Source organism: Macaca mulatta, chromosome 4 (assembly GCF_049350105.2).
Source record: "Macaca mulatta isolate MMU2019108-1 chromosome 4, T2T-MMU8v2.0, whole genome shotgun sequence".
NCBI classification, from domain to species: Eukaryota; Metazoa; Chordata; class Mammalia; order Primates; family Cercopithecidae; genus Macaca; species Macaca mulatta.
The window spans coordinates 102,600,409-102,621,646 of record NC_133409.1 but is presented as its reverse complement, the minus strand read 5'-3'; the positions used below and the strand labels follow the sequence as shown (position 1 = coordinate 102,621,646).

Below are 21,238 nucleotides of genomic sequence, written 5' to 3'. Positions count from 1 at the left end.
TTTTATATTTTATTCATTCACCTTTTCTATGCTTTAATAAATCTTTTGCATAGGTAAACACATTTAGTCAGAGCTATAAGACAACATAGAAACAGACAAGAAATACATAAACATTCTGATTCTTCTCCAAATAACTATTTTGAGGAAACTCTTGACTATAAGTTACCTTTAGAAATACCTTAACCTCTTCTGCTCATACCTAAAACAATATGTGTAACCTTCAACTTTCAATAAAATCATTTTATAGTATAATTTATCTTGAACATCTTATACTGCTTAAAGCATTACTTCAAAAACAAAATTCTTCAAATAATTCTACAAATAAATAGCAAATGTCATTGCACCTTAGTTTTATAACTTAAAATTTTTTCCATTACTTCAAACATTAGTTTCTGAAGTGAATTAATACAGTCTGGGCATATAACTACTCTTTCTCATAGAATGGTATTGGTCATCAAGATATTTTAATCTTATGTAAGGACAATTTCTGATACTGGGAACTTAATTATAATACTTTCTCCAAATTCAGGGAAAAGTGAGATGATTATAACACAGTTAGTTCTTAGTTACCTGAGTTAATTAAGAGGCCATTCTGGCAGGTAACTCCAGTAGGAACCTAAATTGTCTGACTCCTGAGATCTTTAAGAGGTCAGTTCCTCAGGCAGCCCTTTCTCAAGGATCTTAACTATATACTCTCCTTTCAGACCTTCTCACTGTTCAGGCTGTGCTGAACTGAAGGTGCCAACCTCTGGACAGGGGCCACAGTCCACAAAGTCCCTGTAGCAACAGTATGGTAGCTGAAGGATAGGATGCTTGATCAAGGGGAAAAAAAGGTGCTTTCAGCTGGGATTTCTGACTCAGGATCAAGGTAATAAGAGCTTTACTCTATGAGATGTAACAATGACAAAAGAATATTAAAATCTAAGGCTGTACAAGGCATTGTAAACAGCAGTGATCTTTCTCTTTCTTAGAAGTGTTAAAATCCGGTTGCACAAAAGAACATATATGATCTAGGACTGGAATAAAAATACCTGAGAAGTTATCTTTCTCCAGGCAACAAAGTAGTGTTATTTCTGCTTAGCAAAAGTTCGCCTATGCCTAGATTCATTTCTACCTTTTTTTTTTTTTTGAAAAGTAGATTTTAACAAAATGGTCAACAAAATAATTATGGGTTTTAATGTTGGTTATATCAATTTATTACTAATTTTGGTCTTCCCATTAGCTTCCTGTATAAAAACGATGAGTATCTCAGTAGTAGGTACAATAGCTTTTAAAGAGAACGTAGGCAGAATAATTCAGATAGAAACCATAAATAACCAGAAGGCAAAGTGAAGCAAAATTGTCTCATGTGATGTTTATCCCAATTTATATTGTTATTCTTCTATCAATTTTTAGACTGTTAAAATAAAATCTTAACCTAAGCATTTTATGAGTCATTATAAAAGATTCCAACCTTTAAAAATTATGAAAGGTTTAAAGACCTCATTAATAGAGTTAGAAATGTTTGCTATTATTCTACTGATCAACTTTGGTCTGTATTTTCTGGACCTCTTCAGGCCAAGAATAACAATCAGGTAGAATCTGGTCATAATCAGTACTATACATCTGGGAGCGGACAAATGCTTCTTTGTTTTGAGGTTCGGGATAAACTGTGGCTGTCTTTTCTTGGTATGCGTCTTTCACAATCTAGATATAAGAAAAGAATATTAATTATTTTAATAAATAGAGATAATGGTGAGCCCATGTGAGTGGAAGTTTTTATCCATTTCAAAAACACTATATCTTATGTTTGCAAAAACATTAAGTGCTTTATAATAAAAGCACATATAAGCAATGAAGATGTAAGATGAAAATGCAATTATAAATCATATAATGAGATAGAAAAATGACACCAGCAACTAAAGAAAGTGTGAATAGGTGAGACTAATTCAAATACTATCACATCTGGATTTCTCAGAGAAGCCAGTGTTCAAAGTATTGTCATGACCTAACTGACAATTAACTTGAAATAAATATCTAAATAGTCCTGCTAAACTTGAACCTTTAATTTTCAAGAATCCTTATTCTGACCACAGCCTCCTACAAAATCTCTTCCTGTACCCCAGGGTCTCGTGATCCTGCTCAGCTAATCATCTGGACACCACAGTCAGGATCAGCACTCTTTGCCAGTGTCACAGAATCTCTTGTCATCATGTCCTGTGTTTCATGCATAATTCTAGTCCCTTGTTTGGGGACCCCTCAGAGCTGGCTTTCTCCTTTTGTGGCTGTGCATCCTAGAACCATACAGTAAACTTTTTGTGGTGCTATATATTTTTTCTAGTCTGCACATTATACTTTTTTCTCTCTTTTCTTAAAACTTCCTCTCGTGGTTCCCAAAAAGCAATTCTAAACCTTCCCACGTCTTCAAGTTTCCATTTGACTCTCATCACTCACTGGAGAATCACATCATCACATCACATCGCAGGAGAAAATGTCAACTACTCAGAGAAAATGACCTTAATTTCCCTTTTGACCAACTCAAACTATCTCCTCAGTACCTTCATACATCTTCTCTTTCCCTACTTTCTTAAATGGATTCTCCTCATCAAAATTAATCGCTTCATATATACTATTTAATTCACGCCAGTTTTTGTTTGTTTGTTTTTGAGATAGAGTCTTACTCTGTCACCCAGGTTGGAGTGCAGTGGCACGATCTCAACTCACCGCAACCTCCTTCTCCCGGGTTCAAGCGATTCTCCGGCTGGGCGCAGTGGCTCATGCCTGTAATCCCAGCACTTTGGGAGGCCGAGGTAGGTGGATCACCTGAGGTCAGAAGTTCAAGACCAGCCTGACCAACATGGAGAAACCCCATCTCTACTAAAAATACAAAATTAGTCAGGCATGGTGGTGCACGCCTGTAACTCCAGCTACTCGGGAGACTGAGGCAGGAGAATAACTTGAACCCAGGAGGCAGAGTTTGCCGTGAGCCAAGATCACACCATTGTACTCCAGCCTGGGCAACAAGAGTGAAATTCCATCTCAAAAACAAAACAAACCAAAACCAAAACAAAAACCAAGCAATTCTCCTGCCTCAGCCTCCCAAGTAGTTGGGATAGCAGGCTCCCACCACTACACCCGGCTAATTTTTGTACTTTTTTAGAAGAGAAGGAGTTTCGCCATGTTGGCCAGGCTGGTCTCAAAGTCCTGACCTGAGGTGATCCACCTGCCTTGGCCTCCCGAAGTGCTGGGATTACAGTTATGAGCCACCATGCCCAGTTTAATTCACACCAGTTCTTAAAATAATATTTATATGACTGACTTATTTTGATAAGTCTGATTTCAAAAAATATGAGAATGATTAAGTATCTCATCTCAATGTAAAACTATGCATTTATGAACAATTAAGGTTATGAATACTGTGCTGTATTATGAAATGTCTATGAAAAAGCAGGAAACAATATGTATACTTACTTTATAATTATAATAATGTTAGAAAATAGACAAATGAAAGACACAAAACAAACACAGGAAAAACTAATGCTTATATTAGAAAAATAGGATATTGATTATTTTCCTTTTCTCTATTTGTTTTCCAAAGTGCCTATAATGTGGTATTATTACTTTTTAAACAGACTTGTTGAGATATAATTCACTCAAAATTCAAGCATTTTAAGTGTACAACTAAATTATTTTTGTACATTTACTGAGCTGTGCAACCATATCACCACATTCAGTTTTAGAATATTTTCATCACCCCAAAAAGATCCCTTGGGCCTGTTTAAGATGGCTATGTTAATTTTATAATAAAACACATTGTTTCATTACTGACATAGACTATGTGGAAATTCATCTCCTCTTTCTGCTCCCAGATATACAATAGAAATAACCCCGTCTCTCAGTGAAATCTTCACTTTCTCTGTCCTGTCAATGCCAAACTCTCTGACAGAGTGGCTTGTCTTTTATTGCTTTCCTAACTCTCTGACTTCCGAACCTCTTCTACATCTTGAAATTTCTTTTGTAAAAGTCTCTGATAACTTGTTAAGTACCAAATAAAAGTCTGCATCAGTTTTTCTCTCCAGGATTTGGCTGTGTTGGTCACAATTTCCACTCCCATTCTGAAGTTGTCTCTTTCCTAATTCTTGACATGCTCAGTTTGGAGTCTCTTCTTAAAATCCTGACCACTTCTCTTCTGAACTGGCATCTTTCTTCTGTCTTCTAGACAGAATAATAAACTATATTCTATCCTCATTTTTCTTTCCTTTCCATACTTGCTTTCTTGGCAACTCCATCCATTCCTAGACATTCACCAGTTACCACATGCAGAAGATGCCCACGTCTTTTATCTAGCCTCTCTTTAAGTTTCAGTCATTTCTATCTACTTGATAAAATGGTACATTTGAATGTGCCATTGATACCTCAAACTTGCAGTCCACTTACATATCTTCCTCTCTGAAGTTGGTTGGTTCTTTGTTCTAATTTCCCAGTTTCTGTGTATGCACTCTGTATTCTTCCATTATTCTAGGTGTGATATCTGAATCTTTTGGCACTCCCTTGCTGTCCCTTGCTAACTAAAATCATAAGCTAAAATCATAAGCTAACTCCTTTGCATTTAAATCTCTAAAATGAACTTAAAATGATGATATGCTATTCAGTATATTAATAATTTAAACTACTTAAAAACTAGCAGATACATATTAGTAGAATATATGAACATACTTTTTCATAAATAGATAACCAAGCACATTATTATGTAAAGGTTTTTGGAGAATTACTTCTTTTTCTAAGACTCTACCTTCAGTCAACAAGATAAATAATGATATGTGACTCTTAAATGGTGTTGTTCAGATAACTTGCTAATAGCTTAAGCTAGTGATTTTCAATTGTGAGGAATCTGGCCCCCAAGTGGATGCCTGGCAATGTCTGGAAACAGCTTTGGTTGATACAACTGAGCAGATGCTACTGACATCTAGTGGGCAGAGGCCAGGAATGCTGCTAAAGACTGTACAATGCCCAGGACAGCCCCACGACACTTACTGACCCAAAATGTCCACAACACTGAGGTAGAGAAACACCAATTTAATCATATAACTACTGTCATGGCTAAATTGTGTTCCCCCCACCCCAAATTCATTGTTGAAGCCCTAACCACTAGTACCTCAGAATGTGAGTGTATTTAGAAATAGGACCTTTAAGGAGACTATTAAGTTAAAATGAGACCATTAGAATGGTCTATAATCTAGTTTGACAGGTGTCCTTATGAGAAGGGGAAATTTGGACACACAAGGGTGTACACACACAGAGAAAAGGCCACACGGGGACACAGAAAGAGGGCAGCCATCTGCCGGCCAAGGAGGGAGGCCTCAGAGGAAACCAAACCTGCGGACATCTTTTTCTTAGACTTCCAGCTCCCAGAATTATGAGAAAACAGTTTTCTGTTGTTTAAGCCTCACAGTCTGTGGCTTAAATACTTAAAAATAGTTACTACATAACAGTGGTATGTAGTTATCCCAGCCCAAGAAAACTAATACAATTACACTGTAAAAAAAAAAGTTCACTTATCTTCCAGTTTAGTTACAGAAAATTTCTCTGTCTTTGGGTTCTTCTTGGCAAACTCCTTCAGCAGCTCATCTGCCACCCCAACGGCTTTCAAGTTCTTTGCCCTCTTTATTTTGCCTTACACCCAGTATTATCAGTTGTGATCTGTCATTTATGATGCCATATATCATAGTGACATGGATATGGATGGTGGTTCAAGGTCTAAATGTTACTCTACCATGTCTGTAATATTTTGGTAATTATGACTAATATGATATAGAAAAGAATAACTTTAAAAAGGTGAAGTGGGAGAAATCTGGCTGACAGAAACCCCTAATGAATTATTTAAATTTTAGAAGAAAAAACAATGGTAGAGAGGGAAATGAATTATTCAGCTCAATATTTCCATTCTTCTCTGAGGAGCAAATGTAGCTCCTAAGTTCTACAGTGTCAGTGTGCCTCATTTCTCTGACTTCTGACATAGTGAGGTGATACAGATATACATTTCAAGGAAGCAGATTTTTAATGTTTAAAAATGCATATTTAGCAAGAGAAGGAAGGAAAAATAATGAAGCTTGAACAAGGGTGGTTTTACCTTTTCTGCAATTTTCAGAGAAACATCTCTAATGGTATTCAAAGGAGGATAAAGCCGACCCTCTTCCAAGTGTTTATCTGACACTTGCTGAGCTATAACCTTATGAAAAAAAAGAAAGAAAGAAAGTGTTGATACTTCACACGATACAATGTGGCAGGTATGCAAATAACTAAGTAAATGGTTACATATAATGGTCCATACAAAAACCAGCTACATTAATATGATTATCTAATTTCGTCCCCACTTCTATCAACAAAGAAACTAAGCCCAGAGAGGTGTGAGATCACACAATTGGTGAAAAAGATGGGAATAGAATCTAGGTTTCCTTTTAGTCCACTTCCTTTTCTATTGTACCATGAAATGCTAGATACTTTCCAACTGATACATTAGGGGAACAAGGGAAAAGAAAAGAAAGAAAGAGGCAGATGATAGAGTAATGAAAATGGATTCTTAAAAGCAGAGGAGGACAGCTATCCGAGGTTGAGCATACCATTACTCCCAACTCTGAGTCATATTCTTGTGCAGGAGGTAGAGCAAAAGGCTGAGAAAGCTAGTTCAGAGTCTCACTACAAGTAGGATTTTCAATTTACACAGACTCTGGATTATCTAAATCACCTAATTAGCCTCAATATTTGCTGTCCCCAAACCATTCCCTAGTTCCAAATCAAACAGTGATAAATTTTGTATTAAAGGCATAGAGGGAGACTCAGTAACCCTGATGTTCTCTCCAGTTCTAAGACTTTGATTAAATTTCTAGATGGGGGCAAATCTAAAACAGTTTATACCTGGGCCTTTGTTCCATGAAAATGTGGTTGCAGAGAGGGAGTATGAAACCTTCCTCTTTTGTAACATTTTAAATAATCAAATATTTATTTTTCAGTATATCTTAATATCTTTTAGATTTTTAAATCATGAAATTATTTCCAAAATATTATTTTTTGCCATCAGCAAATATATATGAACTGAACAAGCATAACACTACAGAGAAGCTTAAAAAAAAAGTGTTATTGTCCTTGAGAGATGTATAATTTAGTGAAACAGAGTATGGGAAGAAAAAGAGAACGCTGAAAGAGAAGACGGCTTAGGCTAAAGGTGAAATATGGGTGCTAAGAAATCCCGAGGAAGAGCAGTTCTGGAAGGCCTCATAGTGCACAGTGGCTTGAAAGGCAAACCTACAAGAAAGCCTGGAGTTAGACAAACAGAAAGCAGGTAGGCATTCTAGCCAAAAAAAAAAAAAAAAAAGAAAAAAAAAACCCAGAGACCAAAGGCAGAGATGTGTGTGAGCTGGACTCAGCACACCCAAGTGTGCTGACCTGGGGGAACAGAGGGTCTGGGTACAGAAATAGGACTGGTGCATTATCAAAGCCAAAAACGGAGTTTGGAGTTAAATCCTGTCGGTGACTAAGGACTTCTGACCAGGGACAATTAGGCAGAGGTAAGATGGGGGAAGGGAGAGGGAGGTAAAGTTACTAGTATAACTATTTGTTTGATTAGTATTGCTCTATATATTATACAAAATATTATAACATATAATTGTAGGGTGTTGACCACAATTTTATAATAAACTCATCATTTAACTCATTAATTTCTTGCCTTTTTAATAGGATGTTTGCCCTAGAAGTGGTGAGGGTCCCAAATTTTAGGACAAAGAGACATTAACTATTCCACACTATCAGGAAGTCACCAAATAAGTGGGGCTTGCCATCTAGCTCAGAAGTGGAATCAGCCCTGCCAACCCCACAACCACAGCCATCCCCTTCCAGAAGACTGAGCTGGTGAGAGGCAGGGAAATTTGCTGGAACCATGGTTTGGCCTACTGGGTAATGTAGTGGCTTTTTCCTCCCCTCTTCTTGGTGCATGCTACTCCTTCTTAAAGGCTGATGGTGTCCTCAAGGAAAGACTTGGGGGCATTGTGTTCCCCTACTCAGCTTGAGCAGTTATAGGTATGTGTACTTAAGCAGAGAAGAGAATGGGAAAGGGAGAGCCAGACAGACAGGGTGGCTGTAAGCTGTCTGCATTCCTATCAGTGGATCTGGTATGGGTACATGAGTTTCCAAGGTCAAGTGGCCACAGCAGAGGTGGCCCCTGCATCCCTGGAGACCTGAAGAAGTATAAGGAAGCTAAGCTGAAGCCAGACATCCTACATCAGAGGGCCAGATTTGGACCTTGCAAGAGAGGATTAGAGGAGTTAATAATTGAGTTAATAAAAGAGATGTTTGCCCTTTTCCATTCTCTTCCTTCTTGTCTCCAACACATTTAAGAAGTAGGCCTTAACAAAAAGAGGGAGGAGGTTTCTCAGAGTCGAGCCAAACATTTACCCACAAATTGCTCAAAGTGCTAGCATCAGAGAGAGAGTGAAAGAACAGATGGGTTTTCTCTACCTGCTACTGCAGGCCTCTCCTACTGCAAGGAGAGCACAGGACATTTGAATTGGATATAACATTTTGAACTGCACAGATGTTTAATTATTGTTCACTGATATATTCCCAGCACTCAGAATAATACCTAGCATATGTTAGGTATTTAATTAAAAGAATATTAAAAGAATGAGTGAACTGAAAGTTATGGGCTCTTACCAAAATGTCACTAAGATAAACAAGAGGGAGAGCTGGTGGAGAATGATTTAAAACAATGACTGGGGCAAAATAAAACCATTTTATATTAATTGCTCCACTGAATTGAAACTTTTAAAAATTTTTGTTAATTCTTGTTCTGCAAAGGAGATGTGGCAGATTTAAATAACAATTTCTTAGATGTTAAGCAACAACTTTTCTGGGTGTCAGGTAGTGTTATTTAATTGGATAGAAAAAAATGAATAGCACAATGTTATAAAGATGTCAGAGCATGGTGGTTGAAGGCTCAGGCTCTGGTGTGAGGTAGACTTATGTTTGAATTCTAATTCCATCAATTACTATCTGTTTGCATTTGGGCAAATTAATTAACCTTTTTAGGCCTAGGTTTTATCATCAGTAATATAGGACTAATAATAGTTCCTAATTCATAAGGATTAAATGAAATAAATGCCAGCAAACAATTTACCACAGTGTCTTTCAGGAAAGTATTCAATGAAACCTAGCTATTTTGTTTTACGTATGTATGTATGTATGTGGAACAGGCTCTCACTCAGATTGCCTAGGCTGGAATGCAGTGGCATGGTTTTGGCTCACTGCAACCCTCCGTCTCCCTGGGCTTGGGTGATTCTCTGCCTCAGACTCCTGAGTAGCTGAGACTACAGGGGTGTGCCATCATGCCCAGCTAATTTTATTTTTTATTTATTTATTTTTTTTGTGTGTGTATTTTTTAGCAGAGACAGGGTTTCACCATGTTGGCCAGGCTGGTCTCAAACTCCTGAGCTCAAGCGATCCACCTGCCTCGGCCTTCCAAAGTGCTGGGATTACAGACGTGAGCCACCATGCCTGGCCAGTTATTTTGTTTTAAAACAGAACTAACAGGCAGCCCACATAGCCAAATGGAAGCAAAATAACTTTTGGTGTCAGATCTGGTTCTACAGTGTATAGATTGTTAGCTATTTGATTTGGGGGCAAGTTCTATAACGGATCAACTTCAAGTTGTTTCAACTATTTATACGACATAATATGTGTATTCCACCCATAACCACCTGCACACTGCTGGCATTCAATGTCATTGTTTCTTCTCTAGGATGCCACACAAATGTTATTCTAAAGAGACTGAAGACAGGCACAGGATAGCCAAGTAAAGAAGAATCATTCTGAATCCTTACTCTCCATGTGTGACTGTCAAACAAAGAAGGAGCCAAAGAATTGTGGAAGAAAATCAAGTAGCAAACAGGTGACCATGGGGAGATGCACTAAATGTAAGGAATTGATTCTAGGGGGAAAAGGAGGGGGCATACAAGAGTCCTAGCCTGGCTCTCATTAATTAAATCATTTATTAAAAAACTTTGCTGCCTTTGATGTTCTTTGGTTGTCTCTCCCTAATGACATTGTGGCTAATTTAAAATAATCTCTCTCTATTTTGTTTTGACAACTGCCAACTGTTATGGCAGTTGGATTTCCAATTATCTTAAGCAAGGAAAAGGTTCCTCTAGATACTATTGTCCATGATGATTATCTAAAGGGTCCTCTGAGAAGATATCAGAAAGGAGGGGAGCAGGGCAGATGAGAAGACACCAGCCCATGATTCAGGAGGAGTGGTGTGAAGATAGGAGGCTGAGATTTGTCTCCCAGGTATGAACAGGAGGTGAGGAGTCTATTCCCAGGATACACTATAGACCACACAGGGACAGGAGGGCTGATCACTAGAGGTCCAGAAGACTGTCTACAGTGCCAGGAAAGCCAAAACCCTCTTCATGATATAAAAATGTCCAGAAATATTCTTTGAGATTGGTACTAACCCATGACATTCCCAGTTCCATAAGAGATCCAACTAGTGTTTTGACAATAATTCTAACAGTTATTGAATTTGTGGTTGCAAAACAAAAAATTCAGATATATCTCCTACATATTACTCTTGTTAACTACAAAATATAATCTAGACAAGAAGTACTTTTCTTCTTTTTGGGGCCATCTGGTAGTGAATGTCTGTGGTATTGTATTTATTCTTCTTGCTAAGATACATGAGTAGTTCTATTTAATCCTATTCAGAAAGTATTTACTAATTTTCTGCTTTGTGCCTAGCATTGTGCTAGATGTTACTGAAGTTTTAAAAGAAGTATATGGAAGGCTGTCTGTCTTCAAAAAAGATAATCTACAGGCCGGGCACGGTAGCTCATGCCTGTAATCCCAGCACTGTGGGAGGCCAAGATGGGCAGATCACAAGGTCAAGAGATCGAGACCAGTCTGGCCAACATGGTGAAACCCCGTCTCTACTAAAAATACAAACATTAGCTGGGTGTGGTGGCATGTGCCTTTAGTCCCAGATACTTGGGAGGCTGAGGCAGGAGAATTGCTTGAACCAGGGAGCTGGAGGTTGCAGTGGGCCAAGATCACACCACTGCACTCCAGCCTGGTGACAGAGCAAGACTCCGTCTCAAAAGAAAAAAAAAAAAAGATAATCTACAATTTAGTTATAAAGGCAACACCTAATCTTTTACAATAGGAAGCTCTCACGAGTGTATCATAACCAGAAATAAAATTAAATGTCAAAGTGTGTAATAAAGACAGCCATGACTAAGGAGAAAGATCAAAATGAGCTAGACTTGTCACAAAAAGATCCCAGGATGTGGTGGGATTTAAGCAGCACCATAAAGGACAAGCTTAGCTCATTGGAGAATAATTCTCAGGTCTTTCCAGGCAGGATAAGAGATAAAGCAGTTACACAGGCATACATATGCATGGTGTGTTTGAAGGCTATGGGATGAGGGAGAATGAAAAGAATGTCAAGCTTCTAAGCTTTGCTGCCTGCTTGGAAAGGGGGTATCACTAATAAAAATGTGAATGCTGGGAGTGAGGAAAGATAAGTAGGGCTTTCATAATGTTGTGTTTAAGGACACAGTAGGGCGTGTCTGTGGAATTACCCAACAGGCAACTGGAGATATGGAAAAAGATGAGAATAGAGATACACAGGTTTGGCCACTACTAGAATGAAGATAATAGAAATAAATGAATGAATGAGATCTTCGAAAGCATAAGAAAAAGAGAAGAAAAAACTGGTAACAAAAAATGAATGCTAGAAAAAAACCTCTTACTTAAGAGGGAGATGAAAAGGAGACAAAGAAAATAATGAGTGGGGACATAATTGAGATGATATAAAAACAGAATATTGTGTTGAAGCCTAAGAGAAAACCATAGAAAGGCCAAAAGATACAGCCAGAGAGATCACTAGCTATGATAAGAATTAGTGATGTGGTATGTTGACAACACCACATTTTTTTTTTTTCCTTCAAACTGTTTTTGGGTAGTGATTATTACTTTTCTTGGAGAGTAAATTGAAAATATTTTTCATGGAATTTGTCACTAGAGGGTGCTAGAGTTATTTAGGAAAGAAAACACTGACTACTACAAGTAACCAAAACTCTGATGTGGCTATTCTAAAAGACAATGATTACATTTTCCTTAATGCAAAAACTTTTACAGGCTCTCTTAGTAATTAGACATCCATTTATGTTTAACAAGATTTTCTGAGTTAAAGAAAACCTGAGACATCAGCTGGAACGCTTTTTAATACAGTGAAGAAAACGACAGGAGAACATTGTTGCTTCCAAGCATCTGTTCTCATAGAATGACGCCAGGCGCTAGCCACCAATATTATGTTCCTTTAGATCACATCAGTAACATAAGAATCTTTGTCTACATTCTTGGGGTTCCTCTTCACAATGGAAAAAATATTTGCAGGATAAAAATATTTGAATATCAATCAAGTTCTTTGGATCAGTTCAGCTGCAAAGGTTTAATCGTAAGAGAAAAAATTCACTCAAGTTTCTCATCCACAAATGGTAACCTGTTCAAATCTGAAAATATATCAACCTGATGAACATTCTGATTACCAAAAGCTCATGATTACAAATATATGCCCAATCACTGTATCATCCTGCTGAGGCTTGGGATGGGGAGGGAAGCTGATAGGAACATACAGCTCATGATATCTCTTGTGCCAGGAAGTATCAAAGTCCTTTGTCTCTGACCTAAAAGTTTCATGTCTTCTGTCAATATCTATGAAATTGTGGCTAACTTGTTAGCTTGCAAGTAGAGTAAAATCTCAGATCTTTCACAGTTCGTGACAGTACAAGATTCCCCAGTGGGCCTGCTTTGTGATGTTCTGAGAATCTTTCCTCAAGGCCCAGATACAGCTCACTTCTCCTATTCTTTTAATGATTTTATAAACAACTAATTTCCCATTTTGATTTAACTTCTGCTTAAATACTAGGGTGGTTTCTGTTTCCTGTACTGAACCCTGAGTGATAAACATGTTCACTATACCATATCAGACTTCCACTTTAAACCTTCAAAATGCCATTCATTATTAAGCACTGTATATTTCTCAACAGGGAAATATTTACCACTTAATCATCATTTGGAAACAATTCTTTTTTCTGCTTTTTTTAGGTAACAGTCTAGCTCTGTAGCCCAGGATGCAGTGCAGTAGCGTGATCTCAGCTCACTGCAACCTCTGCCTCCTGGGTTCAAGCAGTTCCCCTGCCTCAGCCTCTTGAGTCGGGGGATCACAGGCATGCACCACCACGCCCAGCTAATGTTTGTATTTTTAGTAGAGATGAAGTTTCACCATGTTGGCCAAGCTGGCCTAGAACTCCTGGGCTCAAGTAATCCACCTGCCTCAGCCTCCCAGAGTGCTGGGATTATGGGCATGAGCCACCACATCCAGCCCTGGAAACAATATTTTTAATTGTCTCATCACTGTCACAGAACTTGATCTGATGTGTGAAGACACAAAAATGTTCCTCTTAAGAAATCAAAAACACAATTTTTCTAATGTCTACTGAAGAAGAACCTTTCGTTTGTGAGTCAGTATGAACATGCTACCCACCCCTTATTATCCACTGGGAAAGATTTCCTCTTCTTCAGGCTTTACTTCTTTCAGAGAGTAAGCTGAGATGCTAGATAAATAAAACATTAGACAACCTAGGCTGAGCACACTTGGTATTTTAAACCCTTGGTAAACTTAGAGGATTTTACAATACCTCAGCAGTAGTGAGGAAAATCTTATCTGTGATGTGCCTCAATCCACACGCCACAACACCAAGAGCAACTCCAGGGAACACATAGGAATTGTTGCCTTGGCCAGGATATAGGGTCTGTCCATTTGGAAGAGTGACTGGATCAAAAGGACTGCCACTGGCAAAAATTGCACGTCCCTACAACAAAGACACATACAACTCACTTTTAAAAGAAGCAGAATATTTTAAAACAAATGTATCATAACAGAACTATCCCATAGCCTAAATTAGAACTACTTAGAAAGAAGTCTAGTTTTTTATTAACTTGCTAATAAGTCTGGACAAGCTTTTGTGATGTTGTACAACCAGTTCTGGAATGGGTGATTATTACTATTCTCTGTCTTACTCTTTACATCCAGGAGGAGCATGCAAAGTACAGTATGCCCTAAGACTATCACTCTATTCTCTGCAGTGGTTCAACCCATAGGCTCATCAACCATTTTTATATAGGCTTCCAACTATAGACATCTGAAGATAAAAAATTATGGGCTAATATTTAAGTATTGAAAATGATGATATTTTAGGTTGGGGTTTAGGAATCAACACATTTCCAAAATAAAAACTGGGAAAATCATACATATTTCTATATTGTAAAGAGTTGTGTGGGCTGGGCACAGTGGCTCATGCCTGTAATCCCAGCACTTTGGGAGGCCGACAGGGACAGATCACTTGAAGTCAGGAGTTTGAGACCAGCCTGGCCAACATGGTGAAACTCCATCTCTACTAAAAACACAAAAAGTAGCTGGGGAGTGGTGGTGGGTGCCTGTAAGCCCAGCTCCTCGAGAGGCTGAGGCAGGAGAATCGCTTGAACTCAGGAGGCAGAGGTTGCAGTGAACTCACACCACTGCACTCCAGCCTGGGCAACAAAGCAAGACTCCAGCTCAAAAAATAAAATAAAATAAAGAGTTATGTGGAGAATCACATAGGAAACAAACTCATTGGCAGGAGTAGAATTGGCAAGGAAGAGGAAGATTAAGTTATCAGTATTTTTCAACAATTGTCTTCATTTTGCCTAGTATTAATATTTTGTCATAATTGTTTTGAAGAATCTCATTTATTGCTTGCTTTAAAAAGGCATTAACTTGGACAGGCGTGGTGGCTCATGCCTGTAATCCCAGCACTTTGGGAGGCCAAGGAGGGCAGATCACTTGAAGTCAGGAGTTGGAGACCAGCCTGGCCAACATGAAGAAACCCCATCTCTACTAAAAATACAAAAATTAGTGGGATGTGATGGTGAGCGCCTGTAATCCCAGCTACTCAGGAGGGTGAGACAGGAGAATCGCTTGAACCTGGGAGGCAGAGGCTGCAGTGAGCCGAGATCATACCATTGCACTCCAGCCTGGGTGACAGAGTGAGACTCCATCTCAAAAAAAAAAAAAAAAAAAAAAAGTCATTAACTAAGGGCCTGTTAGGTGCCGCATTTCATATTGCTAATCAAAACAATATTTGTCTGTGATGGTGAGAGTGGATATCTAGTTGAGAGTATTTAGGCTTCAAAGTAGGAATCGGAAACCCTCAAAAAATAAAGCGTCACAGTCTAAGAAATCTATTTGAAAAGTCTAAAGCATCAAATCCCCAAGGCATAGTTTAAATGATGACACAATGGGTTTTAACTTTCATATCTCTTGGATCTAGAGTCTAAATAATGATATTAATATTAAACTGTTTTTAGCAAATGTCATAATATACCTTTTAGTTGTTCTTAAAGTTGTATAACATAAAAATTCAACCTTCTTTGAGATATAAAAAGATGAAAATAGATGAAGGCAGAAAAACAGAAATTCTCATCTAGCTGTTTATAAGACACTTATGTTTTGCACAGAATTCGGTTTTGTTTTCAGACAAATCTGATACCTTAAGCTCTTTAGCAGATAGAACATTTTGTTATAAACAACTTTCTAATGTAGCTAAATTATTACTTCATATATAAAGGTTTCAGAAAATTATATTTGAGAAAGAGGCCTGTAACATTATATATCTCCCCCTCCTCCTTCACTCCCACTCTTCCTGCCTTTCTATAATCACCATATTTTAAGGAGAAATGTCATTAAATAAATGATAGTACTGTAGCTAGCTAAATATTCCCATATATATGTTATTAACATAGTGAAGGAAATCTCCCCATACCATTTTCGGACTGTATTTTTATGGTTCAATAGTCTTTTTGTATATTGTAATTTAACCTTTCCTATCTTCACCTGTGCCTGCAGTAGCACAAACTCACATCCAGCAACAGGCAGACCTTTCCTTTTTCTCTAATCCTTTAGCCAAACCAGTGTCTAAATTTTCATCCTCAAAATAATTTTCAACGTTTTATGTAGAAAAACATAGACTATTAGGCAAGATGATAAGAAAGACTTGAAGCCTACATTTATATCAGACACATTCAAAGTTTAAAACACAACTACATAAATTTGGCTAATTTTGTTTATGTGTATTATAGATAAGTCTCTTAACCCTTGAGGCCTGTTGAGAGATATTAAGACAAAATAATTAAATACTTGTTTATTATATGCCACATATGTGCAAGGCATGATGCTAAAATTTCGTTGTTGCTCAAAGGACTTTTTTTTTTTCCTTTAAGGATTTAAGGACTACTGAATAATGTGGGGCAAATTCCCCAATCTAGAGATGAGATAAAAATTAAAATTAGTGAGAACATTGATGCCATCCCAAATAAGAGAGATACATAATGGAGTGGCTCCTTGCAAAAAAAAAAAAAAAATCATTAATTCTAGTATTGAGCATTTAAGGATATATGATTAAAATAGAGCCATTAAGTTCCAGTTAGTGCAGAGTGACATAGCTTTCATGTTTACCTCTCTAGTTCATTTTGGATTTATTTCCAAAATAAACATTTTAGATAGATATGACTCAACCTCTATTTTGTTGTAATGATATTTTAAAGTCTTTTAAGGGAAAAAGGCTCCTTTCAGCATATCAGCCAAATATATATTAGTACAAACATGGTATAAAATAAATCACAGTAAAATATTGAAGCATTGAGGACGCCTATCCCAATCTGGCTGCATGTCAAGATAGTTGCCCAAATGTTCCACCCATAGTACCAAAACCCAAACCCAGGATTTAGCAAAGCAAAAATAAGGTTGTGGTTTTACATTGTACACTTCAGTGTTTGGGAATAGCTAGTTAAAAGCTATTTTAATAAGCCTCTAGAAACAAGTATCTTCCTTTCTATTTAACTTTTATGTGTAAATCTTAGATATTTCCAAATCGTTTATGGAAAATTATCAGTAAAACATTAAAATATGTATTTTATTTTGTTGAAGAAGAGGATATATACAACATTCTAGAAAAGGAAATAGTTCTTATCCCTCTGATCTGTGTGCTTTTCTTGTATAATTTTAAAACTTAAACAGTAAGCACCTGAGATATTCTAGGCCTCCCTATAATGAATAAAAATGTGATTATTCAAGTATCAGTTATAGTTTTACTTTACCTTGGTTATTCTGTAGCACTGCTCTGCAGAACATTCTGCTTTGCTAGTTGGATTACTCAAAGCAAAAATAATAGGCCGTTCATTGAAGGCAGCCATATCTTTGAGAATTTGTTCTGAGAATGCACCACCAATTGCAGCAACTCCTAATGAAGAAAAATGAAGCTGGTAATTAACACTATCATTGGTTAATTGACACAAGAAGACCATGCCCCAAATCAATGATATCCGTCATGTCATTTTCTAATAGATCCTAAACAAAATGCTGTATAGACTATTTGTATTATAGTGACAAAAAGAGGCACGTTTGTTAATGCCAACAATCCTTACAATCCTTAGGGTCACAAATCGACAAATACCTATTAAAAATTAAAGATAAGGTTTGGCTCCTATAATACATTGAGTTAGTGACCAATCACTTGGAAATTTGTATCCAATATGTATACTTTCTTTATAAGCAATTCTATGAGTACATTTCAGTCTGTCAGGCTATAAAGCAATTAAGTTTTATAAACTAATGCTATCACTTAAGACAACCATCTGATTCAATGGCAAAAGTAAAGTACCACCGATTGAAATAACTTTAACAGAAGAATAAAGCAATTAGCATAATGGAAATGAAAAACAATAAGATTATTGACAGAATATATTTTGTAAAAACAATATTAAACACTTAGTAAAACTCCTGTCATGGAATAAGTACTTGTTTTATTATAGTTATCATCATTATTTTCAACATTGTCATCTGTTTCACAAGAGCTTGTTGGAATGGAGTATAATACAAGGTAAAAATCAAAATTATATATGCACAACATAAAGATTCATAAATTCCTTTGAGTTTTTTAAAACCACTTTAAAGTCTTGCAGTGCACATGCAATGTGTAAGTACGGTATTAAGTGCTATAAGGAATATAAAGATTTGTCAGATGTGATCCCTGTCTTCCAAGAGGGTCTTATCTACCTCAGAGTTTCTCAACCTCAGCAGTATTAACATTTTAGGCTGGATAATTCCTTGTCACAGGGGCTGTGCAGTGCACTGCAGGATATTTAGTAGAATCCTTCCACCGCCTCTATCGGCTAGATGTCAATAGCCCCTCCCTTTACTCCCCTTCCAACCCCGCGACCCTAGTTAAGACAACTAAGAGCTTCCAGACATTGCCAAATGTTTCCTGCAGGGCAAAAATCCCTCTTATTTGAGAACCCCTGTCTATCTGGAGTAATCAAGCCTAGAAAAGTGCTGAATGCGCCAGGTATTAGCAGGCTGACAGTTAGAGGAGGGGGCCACACACTTCAGCTCAGATCAGTAAGAGAAAGAAGACAGGACTAAAGTGAAAAATCTAGGTCTCTACAGGGTACTGTCGCTTGAGCGAATGTGTAGTTTTTTGAATTCAAAGGGGTAGAATTTCAAAAAGACTAAATTATACCTCAAAAATTGGTAGTAAATAAAACCAATCAAGTCAAAATAAGGGGCGGGGGGGAAGGGGGAGGAGAAAAAGTTTACCTATGAGGGCAGTTGGTTTTATTTCTTGAACAATGGCTTCTAGGTTCTTCATTTCTTCATGTTCGTGGGCAAACTTCTCTTTCTCTTGTGTTAAGGAAGCACGTCCCTAAGTAAAGCAAGTGAGAAAAAATTAAGAATCTGTCAAACATGTGCGAGTCAAAGAAATTTCAGTATATATATTTCAAATATTTGTGCTTAACATTTTTATGTATGATGTGTTACAGCTATTCTTAAAGTCTCTTCAATTGTCAGAATGTTATTTCATTCATTCTTTCAACAAATATTTATATATCAATGTTCTAGGCAATGGAGATGTAACAGTGAACAAAACAAAGTCCTTCATTTAACTGATATTAAAAACCCTAATTTTACAGATATGTGAGAACTAGCATTAACAAATGGCAATGCAAAATATCATTGAGAGAATATTGTTTGCCACACATTGTGTTTTATAGCAGGTCTCAGAATCTTGAGTTGGCTTCAGCTGTAGCACTACCGATTTATGCCACTGACTCAGAAAAGAATTTGAAGCCATATTTATGTCAATGTTAGATATTCTCAGTATTTGTTTTCTATTTTTTTTGTTTTTAATGTTCCAATTATGAATATGCCATGTGTTATCTAGTAAACATCTAATTATAATATTCTGGCTGCAAATTTTAAAGATCTGACTACATAATAAATTACTGCCTAATTTTATATGGTACTTGATGACTTACAAATTGTTTTCACATATTTCATTTGATCCCCTCAACAATTCTGAGAAGCAGGACAAGTATAAGCATAGTCATTTTACATATGTGGAAACAGATTCAGAGGCTTTAAGGGACTTGCTCAAGGCAAGAGATTGTACTGGAACTCAAAGCCTTTTCAATATAGCACAGAATCACCCTGGGCAAAAACTTAACAAATAGTATGTCATAGTTTTTGCAAGTTGTTAATAATGAAAATGGTACAATTTTCTTGCTTAAAGGTTTATTATCATTTTATTTCTGTTTTTTGTTTGTTTGTTTGTTTGAGATGAGGTCTCACTTTGTCACTCAAGTTGGAGTGCCGTGGATCAGAGGTCACTGTAGCCTTGAACTCCTGGGGTCAAGGGATCCTCCCACCTAAGCCTCTCTAGTAGCTGGAACTATAGGTATGCACCACCATGCTTGGCTAATTTATCATTTTTTTAAAGAGATGGGGGTCTTGCTATATTGCCCAGGCTTGTCTCGAACTCCTGGCCTCAGGAGTGATCTTTTCGCTTCAGCCTCCTGAGTCACTAGGATTATAGGCGTGAGTCACCATGCCAGGCTCTGTTTTTAAAAGCAATATACTGAATTATAAAAAAATTTGCAACATATGAACCTCTTTGTGCTTGTCTCCTCATCTGTAAATAAGGATAATAAGAATTTCTACCTCATCAGGTTGTTTGTGGTGTAAATGAAATGTAATACATGTAAAACACTCAGGACTGTACCTGGTTTATAATAAGAGCTCGATGCTAGTTGTTGTTGCAATTATAATTTTTGTGAAGAAGAAAAAAATCATAATTCCAGCACTTAAAGTTTTGGTATATTTTCTCCTATTAAAAGTCTGCTGTAGGCCAGGTGCGGTGGCTCACGCCTGTAATCCCAGCACTTTGGGAGACTAAGACGGGCAGATCATGAGCTCAGGAGATTGAGACCATCCTGGCTAACATGATGAAACCCTGTCTCTACTAAAAAAATACAAAAAATTAGCTGGGTGTGGTGGCAGGCGCCTGCAGTCCCAGCTGCTCAGGAGGCTGAGGCAGGAGAATGGCGTGAACCTGGGAGGTGGAGCTTGCAGTGGGCGGAGATCACGCCACTGCACTCCAGCCAAGGTGACAGAGTGAGACTCCGTCTCAGAAAATAAAAATAAAAAAAAGAAATGATTAGCCAGTTTTGAGAATCAGTGTACTAAATGATCTATGATATCCCTACCACATGCATTTTTAAAAGGTTATGTGCTACGTTTTCAAAAAAGTATACAATAATGAGTCTAAAGAAGAAAAGCTATAGAATAAGATAAATTGGAAGTCACAGATTTTTTGGCTGACAAACTGAGATATAATGAAAACTATTTAAATTGCCTAGAATGGGAAACAAATAATAAAGAAGACAGATGAATATATATGAAAAGAAAAAGATACATGCTTAATCATAAACATCTTTATTAATCATAGTATACGCACTGGCAGCTCCTAGACACTGAAGCCAGAACTTAGCCAGAAGACATTCCATCTACTAAGAAGCATAAATTACCCACGGCAACACCTTCAAAGGCTTGATTCCTGGTATGACTTACAAATGCTGAAAGAATGCTGAAAACAGGCCAGGAATCATGAAATGGTAATACTAGCAATACTGAAGGTCTTACTTGGCAAAACAGAAGAATCAAGACACACACACAAAAGGTCTCCCAAGTGTGTTCTCTATCATTTTCAAAATTAATTTGATGATATAGTTTAAAGAAACTACTGGAATGTGACAACCTTTTCTAAATCCGGTAATA

General features: G+C 37.2%; 1 protein-coding gene across 1 annotated transcript in view; it reads right to left on the bottom strand.

Annotated features, from left to right (window-relative positions):
• Window positions 1-21,238, bottom strand: part of ME1 (malic enzyme 1) — a 228,096-nt gene continuing 206,858 nt past the window's right edge. Inside the window, exons 10-14 of the mRNA XM_015136858.3 lie at window positions 18,722-18,827; window positions 17,224-17,366; window positions 13,728-13,901; window positions 6,110-6,208; window positions 1-1,686 (exon numbers count right to left, since the gene is read on the bottom strand). Of these exons, the coding sequence (XP_014992344.1) occupies window positions 1,516-1,686; window positions 6,110-6,208; window positions 13,728-13,901; window positions 17,224-17,366; window positions 18,722-18,827 (693 nt within the window). The 3' untranslated portion in view covers window positions 1-1,515. The remainder of the gene's footprint in view (window positions 1,687-6,109; window positions 6,209-13,727; window positions 13,902-17,223; window positions 17,367-18,721; window positions 18,828-21,238) is intronic.